General features: G+C 47.9%; 1 protein-coding gene across 1 annotated transcript in view; it reads right to left on the reverse strand.

Moving 5' to 3' along the window:
* LOC142906971 (junctional adhesion molecule-like) overlaps nt 1-9,070 on the reverse strand; it is a 49,424-nt gene extending 40,354 nt beyond the window's left edge. The window contains exons 1-2 of the mRNA XM_076055830.1: nt 8,407-9,070; nt 3,241-3,330 (exon numbers count right to left, since the gene is read on the reverse strand). Coding sequence (XP_075911945.1) covers nt 3,241-3,304 — 64 coding nt within the window. The 5' untranslated portion in view covers nt 3,305-3,330; nt 8,407-9,070. The remainder of the gene's footprint in view (nt 1-3,240; nt 3,331-8,406) is intronic.
* Between the last annotated feature and the right edge of the window lie 4,862 nt (nt 9,071-13,932).

The following is a 13,932-nucleotide window of genomic DNA, read 5'->3' on the forward strand; positions in this document are numbered from 1 at the left end:
CTACCATTTGTGGCAAGCATCATAGCCGGCGCACAGCAATGCCTTGCATTGCCCTGCTCTTTGCTGTATCTATGTACGTATGTTGAACTTATTTCGCACTGTACGTAGCCAACTGTGCTAATGTATGTGTTGAACTTATTTCGCACTGTACGTAGCCAACCGTGCTAAGCGGAGGTGCGGGGAACGATAACAAACGAGCTTGTTGCTGGCTTTACAGAGCCCCGCAGATTTCCCGTGACAACCTGTCAAGCGTGATCGGTGCAGACCTCCCCAGACTCAACAGCCCTGCTAATCTTCACAGACCGGAGGAGTTCCTGGTTGTATTGTGCCACCAGTGTTGACAGTGTGTGGGTGTGCGGGGAGAATGCGGGGTATGCGGGGTATGCGGAATGAAAACCGCAGAGTCGCCTGATGCTCCTCCTTGTTGTAATTACCGGCGATAGTCACGGTACTCGGATTGTAAATGTTGTAGTGGGCTTACTCTCCAACACACAACAACCAATGAGTGCTGTACTAGTGTAATACACTACACACTACACTACTATACACTACACTATAATTGTAAATGTTGTAGTGGGCTTACTCTCCAACACAACAACCAGTGATAGCTGTACTAGTATAATACACTATACACTACACACTACAGTACCATACACTACTATACACTACACTACTATAAACTACACTACTATACACTACACTATACACTACACTACACACTACACTACTATACACAACACTATAATTGTAAATGTAGTGGGCTTACTATCCAACACACAACACCCAGTGATAACTGTACTAGTGTAATACACTACACACTACACTACTATACACTACACACTACACTACTACACACTACACTACAGACTACTACACACTACACAACACGCCAGTTGAACGAGTAACGAATTGGCACGTTGTGGTGACGTGACAAGCATGACCGATTGGCTGTGCCGGTTGTTAGTGGCGGGTGTAACGATGTCACCACATTGATATTTATGCGATCTAAGCCAACAAAAAACCTCCACTGTGGATACTGTTGGTCGCGAAAGCCTCCTCCTACCACGACGAAGTGTTGCACCAAACCACAGAGGTAGACTCGCAGATCGCGACTCACTTCTACACAGAGACAACGATCCCCCGTGTAGCCTCAACAGGATGTCGGGGGCAAGTGCTGTTAGTAGTAGCGAGTAACAGCGCCTATGAAGTCTAACAGCATTGTGGCACACGAGGGCTTGTAATTACCAGCACGCTGTTCCGGCATCGGCGCATCCACACAACATCATGGATGCATGTCGGGTCCAAGCAAGAACATCTGCTGGACTACATAGTGATGGACCAGCGGATGCAAGCCCATGTACTTGTCACCAGGACCTATCGTGGAGCTGATCTGCCCTCTGACCATCGACTTGTCATTTGTAAGATGTGCCTGCCATTCTTCCGCTCCGGTGGTGGGTGTACACCCAGGACCCCTTTCCTCGTCTCAGCTAGCTGATGGAAGTTGCTCGCGAGAATTTCATCATCGCTTGCGGCTGGGGTTGGCATCGTCCCCCACTCCTCCTGATGTTGAGGGTAAATGTTCGAGGTTTAGGACTGTGACTCATGCAGCTGCAATGGCTGCTTTGGGTACGCGGTCCAGACCTCCCCAGAGACCTTCGCTGACAGAGGAGGTGTTCAGGATGGTTTAGAAAAAGTGACAGGCCCCCTCTAATCGTCCACAGCATCCCACGTCAAAGAATGCAGAGGCTTAACACGGCCTTCGCTCGGAGGTTCGGAGAGCTGTGAGGCACTGCAAGGATGGGTAATGGTCACGGGTTGCTGAGGAGATGGAGTCTGCCTCAGTGGCCCGCGATCACAAATCCCTATTAAACTCCATCAAAAAAGTAACCTGCAGCGCCACACCTATTACCATCATTAGGGGGAAAAACGTTGATCCAATCTCCAACCCCCAGGAACAGGTTTGCAGATTTTCTGAGCATTTCTGTGAGGTACTGGGGGAGGGGAAATCCCTCAGCCAGGAAAACAACGTGGCACAAAGTGGGGATGACCCTGCTGAGGCTGCGGTGCCTCATATTTTGGAAGAAGTCACCCCCTGTTAGTGGCTGGCAGAGGTGCCATTTGTTGAGGAAGTACTGAAGGTGATCCAGAGTCTGAGATCAGGAAAGGCACCGGGCAGAGATGATCTCCCAAGCGAAATGCGGAGGGAGGGTGGCGTTTGTGCACAGGCTGCCCTACATGACATCATAACAACAGTCTGGACCACTTTGACGGATTCCGCACTACTGGAAGGATGCCCTGGTGGTCCCCCTCTTTAAGAAGAGGGACCGCACAGACTGTAACAACTACAGGGGAATCTCACTCCTCAGTGTTCTGGGAAAGGTTCTGGCAAGAATTAATCAACATCACCTTGCCAGGCACGTTGAGGAGAGGCTTGTGGAGCCCCAATGTGGTTTCAGGAAAGGGCGGTCCTGCACAGATGCCATATTTTCTGTCCGTTTGCTACAGCAGAGGTGTAGGGAATTCAAACAAGACCTACATCTCTGCTTTATTTACCTGGTCAAGGCCTATGATGTCATCAGTAGGCCTGGGCTCTGGGTTGTTCTTCGTGCTTTTGGAGCCCCTGACCCTCTGCTCACGATCATTAAGGACCTTCATGATGGTGAGCGGGTCCAGGTAAAACTACGTAGCCGGGAGTCGGAGCCATTCCCTGTTCACTTTGAGGTGCGACAGGGATGTCCTCTGGCTCCCACATCATTTAACATATTTTTCGACCACGTAGTCCATGAAGCCTTTGATGGCTGTACCGTAGGAATTTCCATCTGGTACAGATACAATGGGAGGTTGATCGAAGCCCGGGTGCATCAAGGGATAGCTCCCTATTGGTCAACCACGTAATATATGCCGATGATCTGGTAATTGGCTGCTCACTCAGAGGAGGAGTTGGAGTCGCTGCTGCTGTACCTAGAGCGTGCCACTAAGAGGTGGGGCCTTACCATCAGCCCCACCAAAACTAAGCACCTGCCTGGGTATTTTGTACCATCGCGCAACCCCCCACGTGCCCCCCAAGTGCCCCCCACGTGCCCCCCACGTGCCGACAATGTGCCTCCCACGTGCCCCCCACGTGTCCCCCACGTGCCCCCCACGTGCCCCCTGCTCCAGTCCCTCCACCCTCAGCCACGCTCAGAAGCTTTCCCCAACAGCCTGTTACAGGCTAAACATGGTGGTGATGATGCTACTTACCAATTAATAATAGTATGAATATTATTGTTGCTTTGATTATTCCGAGTGGAGAAGTTGGGGCCATTCCTTGACGAAAGGCAGACAGAAATTCTGTAAAATGAACAAGTTACAAACAATTTACAAATTAATTCATCGTTTGGCATGGTCACATCTCCCCACTTCACCATGCAGCAAGACTCATCAACACGAGACAGTGAATCTCAATGGGGGCTCTCTCTCAGCTGGTAGTTAAATAAAGGACGTCAATCACAAGGGACAATGAATCTCAATGGGAGCTCTCTCAGCTGGTGGTTAAATAAAGGACCTCAATCATAAGGGACAATGACTTTGAATGGGGTCTGTTGTATACGGCCCTTTTTCCACAATTAATATCCATAAGAATATTTACGGATGCATACACCTAGATTTCTTTTTCCTTTCTTTCGTGACAAACAATATATATTTTTTTTAATGAATCAAACCCGTAAGCCAGGCACACGATAAACCAGATGTCGGTCATAAACAGGCCATTAGTAAATAAAGAAATAATAAAACTCTCGAGGCGAGGATGTTAGCAGCTATCTGCGAAGATCTCCAGATGAACAAGAGTTTGATGTGCCCTAAGGGAGGTCACGCAGAGGGAAGCCCTCCCGCAAGCCAGAAATGAGGACGCCCACGGGTTAAACTATTTTTTTTTTAAAACAACAGTTCAAATTTAAAATGCAATAACAAGAATAAGCTAAAGTTAGCGGTCCTAACGCTCACTCCAATTAAGAACAGGCCACCAGACACATCAGTGAATTATTATCCAATGATTAATTCGCTATCAAATGATTTTCACCTTTAATACTTTTACTGTTAAAACAAAGCTTGGAGCAAGAATACCGAGTCACATCAAAGGTTATCGAGAAGGAATGAGACAACGAGCAAACTTGCGAAAGAGTTTAAACAATATTCCAAGCAACCCCGACCACCTTTTGTCTCTCTCACAGCGCGGAGAAGCAGGAATTACACCTTATCACAAGGGGCCATCTGGAAAAGCCAGCCGGGTTTGATGAGGAGACGCACCCACCCCACACACGGCAACCAGGCAAAGAAAGTTTTAAAGAAAATTGCAAAATAATATTAATAATAACAACGTGTTAACCTTACACGACATTCCATTATAGAACCTTATAGAACCAAGGGATATGGATTCCAACAATCAAGAAATGGACCTCTTAAACTCAGGATGATAATTATTTTTCTTTTTAATAATTCCATCATAACAATTCGAACCTCGGTAAAACCGAGAGGTGTCGGGAAGACGTAGTTACAAACACGAGTCTTGGCGAACATGGGACCAAATGGTATTTGAGAAAAATAAGTCGAAAGTATAAAGAGGTGCTCCCGACCACCTTTGTCTCTCCCGACCACCTTTGTCTTTCCCTGCAGCACGTGATAAAATGCATACGCTCGGAAGAGCATCTTCACTTGGAAATAAATCAAATACTATGAATCACAAGCAGGATCATAACTGTGTATGATAAGATACCAACTGTGATGTGAAATGTTAAACTTAAAAAAAATCTTAACCATTCCTTTGTGCGTCGGAACGCGTACGGAAAAGGGGGGGGGGGGAACCCGCCCCTCTCTCTGGGTGGAGGGATTAGACAACCAGACGCCACCAAGATGAATCGAGGTGTCTGTTGTCTTGATGTTTATGAATGAGGAAAGACCCGAACAGGACCGTGTCATAAATGACACACACACAAACACACACACTGACACACGAACCCCCCCACCACCGACACACGAACCCCCCCCCCCCCACCGACATACGATCAGATCAAAGATAGCTCCACCTCGTGAGGGGGAGCCGAGAAGGAGAGAGATTTTTGGCATTAAAAGAAGCCGTTTCAGCATTGAAATCAGCTCATCAGCCCTCGGGGCAAACTCATCAGCCCTCGGGGGCAGCTCAACAGAAGAAGACTCATCTCAACTCAGCTCAACAGAAGGAGACTCATCTCAACTCAACTCAGCAGAAGAAAACTTGACCTGTCGCTCGCGAGCGCAGCGTCAGATGCTACAGCAGCGGAAAGAGCGCGCGCCGGCGTAGCTCATCCAGCAGTGGAGGAAACTGCTGTCAGCGAACCAGCACGGGCACGTTCGCGCATCTTCAAGGAGAAAGAGCGCGGCCAGCAACGCCAAGCAAGAGCGTGCAGCAGCTCAGCCAGCAGTGGAGAGAAACTGCTGTCAGCGAACCAGCACGGGCGCTTTCGCGCATCTTCAAGGAGAAAGAGCGCGGCCAGCAACGCCAAGCAAGAGCGTGCAGCAGCTCAGCCAGCAGTGGAGAGAAACTGCTGTCAGCGAACCAGCACGGGCGCTTTCGCGCATCTTCAAGGAGAAAGAGCGCGGCCAGCAACGCCAAGCAAGAGCGTGCAGCAGCTCAGCCAGCAGTGGAGAGAAACTGCTGTCAGCGAACCAGCACGGGCGTGTTCGCGCATCTTCAAGGAGAGGGAGCGTGCGCCACCAGCGTGCCATCAGCACCAGCATCAGCACCAGCGCGTACCAACAGCGCGCCACCAGCGTGCCACCAGCACCAGCACCAGCGCCACCACGAGCGAATCGTGAGCCTGCAATCTACAACCGCCGACGACGGAGCACCAGCGCGCCGCTGCGGGCGTGCTTCTAACGCCGTCTACCAGACGGTCATCTCAGCTACAACAACGCATCTACTCGTTCACCAACGTCCGTCGAGTCCGAACCAACTACTGAAAGAAGAATCAACTGATACGTATGATACACTGCCCCCCACTACACACAAACCAGACGTCTGCTTGACGCAAAGAATCGATTCCGAACATTGGCCTACTCTTTCACCACTCACACCATTCAACACACACACACACACGGGTCATTAACAAAGCCTAAAAACCTCAAGCCATTGAACCATCCGTGATTGTGGAAACATCGCAACGACCGAGTGAATAATCCATCGTTTTTAAGAGTGTTCATAATTTTTCTCTGTAATATTGTGCTGGGGCTGTACTTCTAACCGCATAAATTACCAACTGACCCATTAACAAAGATTAATTCTTGACTCCTCACCACGGAGCGCCGCTCGCGGGGATAGAGAGCGGGTTCAACCGGTTCCCTGTCAGGGGTCTGGCCACAATCAGTTAAAAGATTGGCCCGAGATAAGGATCTCAAAAAGAAACATCGCCACCCATTGAGTCGCGTTGAGAAGTTGATTAGGAATACTTGAGTCGTTCGTTAATATTTGTCTTTCTGCATAATCTTGCCGGTATCCACGAATAAAATAAGAATTCAAACGCATATTTGTGCCTCCAAGAATAATACTGGTTGGAGTGCCCTGTCAACGAGTAGCGTTGCATAATAATCAGTCATCCTATTGTTAACAACGTGACAATAATTGCATTAAGGGCCGCGCATGATCAGTGACCGATTGCTGTTTTGTGTGACAATTCAAGTAACGAAGCATTGTGGCCATCGAGTGGTGTTGATAAGGCAATTAGAAGTATTACAGTCGAACGCTTTAAATTCATAATCGTTATGAATCAATGAACGAACATCAACGTGGTACTGTGCTGACGATTTCAAGCATAATAACTTCGCATATCAGAATGTATTAAGGATTGGATACGAATCAAAAACCAAGTGCCGTGTTGTGTAACAATTCAAGCATACGAGTTTGCATATTATAAAGTTAAGGTTTGATAGAATAGTTCGCATGTTTTTAATCTCTCTCTCTCAACAACCGATCGATTGCGTTACGCGTCGGGAATTAACCACAGGTGCCGCTATCGAGGTGAAACAACGCAATCGTGATGGTATCATGTTAACGCTGTGTTGAAATTCCAAAATCCCGAGATTGAGTTTTCATATTATCCAAAAATTAAAGTTAGCTAGTAATAAAATTGATTAATGCAGAAGGTTTGTGTGTGATTCTTCCTGAAATTCTGCATAATATTGTTCTGCGTATGAGATCTGAATACTGGGGACCTATCATAAGCACACTATCACCACACATAATCCATAGCACGCATAATTCGTGATGTTCAATCGAGAGTAATCGTATCCTTATCGATAATACGGAATTAAAGAGCAGAGTCGAATCGACTCTCTCTCATTCACGCTCACAACGCCTGCGTCACTGCATACGACTAATTGCGTCATTCCAATTCATAACACAATCCTCGTCACCGAGGCTCGACCTGATAATCCATAACGACCTGCATTATCCTAACCACGCCCACTCGCATAAATTAATAAGATTATCCCTCAAATCAGCATAATTTATGCACATAATTACTCTAATTAACATAATTTCGGATAAATTATGCAAATCTCAAATTTCATTTAATTTTCATTATTTTCATCAATTTTCATAACACCTATATATACAACAGGTCTGAATCTCTGAGTGAGTTAATGAAATTGGAACGAAATCTCCCGGTTAGATCGGTAACCACATCGCAGTCCAACCGGTTCCTCAACTGCTGAAGGCCACGGCAGCATGGCACGCACGCCTCTCACCTACCTGGCGGTGTTGTTCACTCACCTTAGAGGTATGCGCGTGAAATACCAAAATAACGATCCCAGTCTAACTTCTACTAATAGACTGCAGGGGCAAGCGCTGTTGGCCTGTAGAGCCTACTCCGGCCTGCACTGTGGCACACGAGGAAGTGGGTGGGCAGCACCACGCCCGGCCGCCTTTGTCTCCCCAGTGGCGATGATTACGACATTTGAGGCTGAGTCGACTTACACACAAACACCGCCTCGCACGCTTTCAGATGCGCTTCTGCGGCCGTCTGGAACGCTCTTCCATGCGATATTGGGAAGCCACTTTTAAATATTCTCGATTGAGCACTAATTTCTTTAGACGTGAGTGCTGTTGTTGTTGTTGTGCTGAGATTGTTGTCCTTCACACGCAACTGCGATTAGCCACGGTTGGCTACGTACGGTGCGAAAGAAGTCCAACATCCATACCGACACCCGCCACTCGCCATTAAGTGAGTGTGACGTCACCACGTCGCCTGTTCCAGGCTGGGTGCACTTACACACACTCGCACACTCACACACTTACACACTCACACACACACTTACACACTCACACACACACTTACACACTCACACACTTACACACTCACACACTTAAACACTCGCACAGAGTTTAATCCTCACCGTTGTTGGCCCAAGTCACAGCTCCCTGGGGTGAATGATGATGACTCGATGCACGCGTTCTGTGGCACCGCGTGTGAGTGAGTGTGTAAGTGTGTGTGAGTGTGTGAATGTGAGTGGCTGTCACCTGTGTGAGTGTGTGTGTGTAAGTGTGTAAGTGTGGCTGTCACCTGTGTGTGTGAGTATGTGTGTGAGTGGCTGTCACCTATGTGTGAGTGTGTGAGTATCGCTGCCACCACTGCGTGAGTGTGTGAGTGTGTGTGAGTGAGTGGCTGTCACCTGTGTGAGTGAGTGTGTGTGAGTGTGTGGTTGTCACCTGTGTGAATGAGTGTGTGAGTGTGTGTGAGTGAGTGGCTGTCACCTGTGTGAGTGAGTGTGTGAGTGTGTGTGGCTGTCACCTCTGTGTGTGTGTGAGTGTGTCGCTGCCACCACTGTGTGAGTGTGTGTGTGAGTGAGTGGCTGTCACCTGTGTGAGTGTGTGAGTGTGTGGCTGTCACCTGAGTGAGTGTGTGAGTGAGTGGCTGTCACCTGTGTGAGTGAGTGTCAATGCACAGTGGGTGGTGCTCCCTGCCCCGTCACTCTGACAGCCCAATGGATGCTTCACTCCCCACCCCTCTCCGTGGTAGACGACGAAGCCAGCTGAGGTTGTCCACAGAGCGGCGGCTGTGAGTCAGAAGGAAGTGAGAAGACTCTGGGGTTTTCTAGTCCAAGGGGTGGGTGGGGTGCTGCACACACTACGTCACAGATGTTAACTATGTTGTTTGGATGGTTGGGTAAAGTTACGTAGATGGCTTCAAAGAAAATAACAAAAGAAACTAAAACTACGAAGTTTACATCGCTTGCGTTGCATGCGATCTTTGGACCTATCTACGTGACTTTACCTAAATATCCGAACAATATAAATTCCTGCAGACACAAAAGCTTTAAGTCAAGAGATGTCAACCACCTCGCCTGGTGTCCAGGAGGTCGTGGCTTCAATCCCGACCCTGACGCCTGCTGCTGCTGCTGTGTATTTGGAGTTTGCGAGTTTACTCTCCCCGTAGTCGCGTGGATTGTCTCCAGGTCCTCTGGGTTTTCCCCTCCACATTCAGAATCGACATCGCCACGAGTTTAGAGTCTTTGTCTGCTGCTATCAATGTCCACGTGGTGATGATGACGATATCAGTCACGTGGTGATGATGACGATATCAGTCACGTTATGATGATGACGATATCGGCCACCAGGCTGAGCTGCTATAATTAGTGATGGCCCAGCTCGCTTCTCATAAAACAGCTACACAGTAGCTCAGTGGGGTCTTACACCTGGTAACAATGAACATATTTAGTTTTAGAATGGGTCTCTGTGGGTCTATGGGTCTCTGGGTGTCTATGGGTTTCTATGGGTCTGTGTGGGTCTATATGGATCTCTGTGTCTATACGTGTCTGTGGGTCTATGGGTTTCTATGGGTCTCTATGTGTTTAGAGTATTTGTCTGCTGCTATCAATGTCCACGTGGTGATGATGACGATATCAGCCACCTGGCTGAGCTGCTATAATTAGTGATGGCCCAGCTCGCTTCTGATAAAACAGCTACACAGTAGACCTCCTTTGCCAGTACCAAAATATAATCATAGGGTTTTTCCCCTTTTTTCTGGCAACAAAACTGAAACCTTTTGAAACCTTTTTACAAGGATTCATTTCTGCATTAACCACAATACCTGCAGTCAAAATGCAGCTGCATTCCTTTTGGCGTCATCTGGTCGAGCACCAATTGGGTCGAGGCTCGAAGGAAAGCCGTCCCTTGGTGTGGACCAATCAGTTTCAAGGACAATGCATATATTATCAAAGTATGTTTTTTGTTTGTATTTTGACTGCAGGTATTGTGGTTAATGCAGTGACATGAAATCCTCGTAAGAAGGTTTCAGTTTTGTTGCCAGAAAAAAGGGGAAACCCCTATTATTAGTAACTACACAGTAGCTCAGTGGGGTCTTACACCTGGTAAAAATGAACATTCTTGGTTCTTTCGGTAAAGTCACGTAGAAGGGAAACAATAAAATAATAAAAATATAAAACAATATAAAACAATAAGAACCAAGAATTATTTTTATTATTTTATTGTTTCCCTTCTACCTGGTGACTTTACCGAAAGAACCAAGAATATGAATCCCTGCAGTAACGAAAGCTTTAAATCAAAACAATGACCATATTTACTTTTGTGAAGGTCTCTGTGGGTCTATGGGTCTCTGGGTGTCTATGGGTTTCTATGGGTCTCTATGTGTTTAGAGTCTTTGTCTGCTGCTATAAATGTCCACGTGGTGATGATGACGATATCAGTCACGTGGTGATGATGACGATATCGGCCACTTGGCTGAGCTGCTATAATTAGTGATGGCCCAGGTCGCTTATGAAAATGAGCTACACAGCTGGTCAGTGGGGTCTTATCTGGTAATCTAAACATTTTCAAATTTTCTTGCTGTGGTTTTCACACCTGATGATGATTGCTTGTGTTGCAGTCGAAACGTCGTGAGAATTTAATTGTTATATATTTTTATTATTGTATTGTTTCCCTTCTACGTTACTTTACCGAAAGAACCAAGAATATAATCTAAACATAGTTTGAGTATTTTGATTTAAAGCTTTCGTGACTGCAGGGATTAATATTCTTGGTTCTTTCGGTAAAGTCACGTAGAAAGGAAACAATAAATAATAAAATAATAAAATATAAACCAATTAAATTCTCACGACGTTTCGACTGCAACACAAGCAATCATCATCAGGTGTGAAAACCACAGCAACAAAATTTGAAAATAGTGGCGTTTTTTTCTTAACGTTAGCACCACGGAGAGCGATTTGGCAGTTATTCAGATGGACGAGTCCATCTATGTTCGGAAAATAGGAGGGGGGAGACGAAAATCATGGATGCGGTCTGAAAGCCACCGTAAGCGTGAACAATCAATTAAGACCTGAAATGGTTTATCAAATCCTTCAAATGATTGCTAAACCAGAATCCATCTTCTCGGTTGAAATTGTATCCTCAAATCTTGTAACTCTATTTTTACCCACTTCCCAATGTGGCATCGACTGCAAACTTGGCATACTTATGTCTCAATCGGAGGGCTCGGCTCGCCTCTATACATCAAGCAGAAGGGTGAGTATCTCATTAATGCATGCGGCGCCGAGCGATAGGCTGTCAAAACCCCAAGGATGTGCAAATCCCAGTCCGTCTGCTGGTCATTCACCACGTGACACAGCATCCCCAAGATCTTGTGGTTAAAGCGGTCTACCATCCCGTCCGTTTGTGGGTGGTAAGGGGACATCTGCACTTTCTTGACACCCATCATGTCACACACCTCCTGCAAAAGCTTGCAGGAAAAGTTTCTGCCCTGGTCCGTCAGCAGCCGCTCAAGAGCCCCATTTTCTTTGGTTCTTTCGGTAAAGTCACGTAGAATGAGAACAAAATAATAAAATCAAATAAAATAAGACAATAAAATTCTCACGAAGTTTCGGCCACAACACAAGTAGCCTTCATCAGGTGAAAGAACAGAACTGTCGGGACGACAGAGCTTGAATTAACGCTGTTAAGATTAGTAGTGTCTTTTTAAGCTCGGTGAGAGGCGTGAAACCTCTAGACTAAGGAGTTTAAGTATAAAAGCAGGAGAATTTAGCATTGAAATAGCTGAGGGATTGGCTTGTGACAGAAATAGCTATGCAAAAAGTCAGAGTTTACCTATCAGGAATAGGTTTTACCCTTGAGTTGTACGCCTTTTGGCGTCTTCTTGTCCAACACCAATGGAGACTAGGCTCTAAGAAAAGCCGTCTCGGGTGTGGACCAATCAAATTCAAGGACAGTGCATATTATTATCAGAGTTGTCTTTTTTGTTTGCATTTTGACTGCCTGTGTTGTGGTTATTGCAAACATGATGCCTTGAATAAAGGTGTCAGTTTTTTGTGCCAGTTAAAAGGGTAAAACCTATTCCTATGAAAGAGACCTTGAAGTGTTCTGAAAGCTGTTTTTGGTCTGGATTCGGCATCTAGTGGTAACTGCCAGAATCCCGCCAAAAGGTCTACTGTGGAGAAATGTTTTGCTCCTGCAAGCGCATCCAATGAGTCATCTATGCGCGGGAGCGGGTAGGTGTCCGCCAAGGTAACTTTGTTCAGCCGCCGGAAGTCTACACGAAACCACAAGGATTTCTTAACCAATACAACCGGCGCCCTCCACGGACTCGTAGATGCCTTGCCGCACAAGCTCCTTCTTGCTAGAACCCATCCTATAGGCGTTGTCGAATGGGTGGCGCATCGCCCGTATCAATGCGGTGCTCCATCAGCGTCGTGCGACCAACATCGTAGGGACCCTTACTGAACACGTCTGCGAAGTCACGCAACAAAGTCCTGAGCTCCCCCGATTCCTTTGCCGACAGATCGGTGTTCTGCGCCAGGAGTGCATCTATCCATGACATATCCTCTGCGCTGACTGACAGACCGTCCAAATGCACATTGTTGACAGTCTGTGCCTCAGGGTCCAAATGCATGGGACTGACATTTGCAAACAAGATCCCGTCCTGAACTGTAATGGGAGTGTCAGCCGTGTTAAGGACCTCCAGGAACAGCGGCTGATTCCTGCGCACGCTTGTGTCAGATGCTGCTAAGCAATGGCGACCAACCACCGATGGAACCGTGGAGACGATGAGCGGCGCATCCGACCGGCAAGTGACGAGCGGGGTGCGATATCGAAGCGGCACCAAGGCCTGCGCACCAGGCGGGATCGAGACCGCAGTCCCGACCAGCGCCTGAACTCGCGGAAGTTTCGGGTCGAGTTTCAGGTTCAATCTCGCTCCCACCCTGTGCCGTTGCCACTTGCCAAGTCAGTTGCTGCTGTCGGTGGATGTCAGGAGCACAGGCCAGGGTTTTCTCCCGGGTCCCCTACGGGATGCACGGTCGGTGGCATCGCTGGTGCTGCTCCATCCTCTGACAGCTGCTGCGGAGTGCCGGGTCTGGAAGCCTGAACGTGGCTCTCGTCCCCTCGCTGGGGAAGCGATGCGGCTGAAGTTCCCCCCGCTCGTTCGACCTCAGGACTTAGCCGGCGAAGCAGCGCGGTCACTGCCTCCAGCAGCTGATCCATCCTCCGATCCCTAGAGAGGATGATCTGCGGTGGTGGTGGTGTGGTTGGGTCTGCACCGCCGGGTTGGTGGAGGAAGGTGCCCACACGGGGCGAGCAGCTGCCTCGGATCCCCCTGATGAGCCGGGGGACGAATCCCGACTCGTCGGTTCCGGTTCTGAGCAATTCTCGTCCCGGGCACCTCGAGCGTCTTGTGGCCGAGTCTCCCCCCTTGGGATCTTGCGTTGGCTGAGGCGAGACATCTCACCGCTGCCAGCAGATATAGATAAGTCGGAGGCTGTTTAAGCACTTCTTCATTCTTCAAACAAGAGCCACACTCGTTCCTCAAAACAAACCACGAAACACGAATTTCACAGCCTCTTTTAAACCCTCCATCTCCACCCTCCTTCCTAATCCACATCGCTGTCTCGCGTGTCGTGTGCGTGTGACGTCAG

The sequence above is a fragment of the Petromyzon marinus genome, chromosome 73 (assembly GCF_048934315.1).
Source record: "Petromyzon marinus isolate PM22_M1 ecotype Great Lakes invasive population chromosome 73, UKy_Petmar_22M1.pri1.0, whole genome shotgun sequence".
NCBI lineage: Eukaryota > Metazoa > Chordata > Hyperoartia > Petromyzontiformes > Petromyzontidae > Petromyzon > Petromyzon marinus.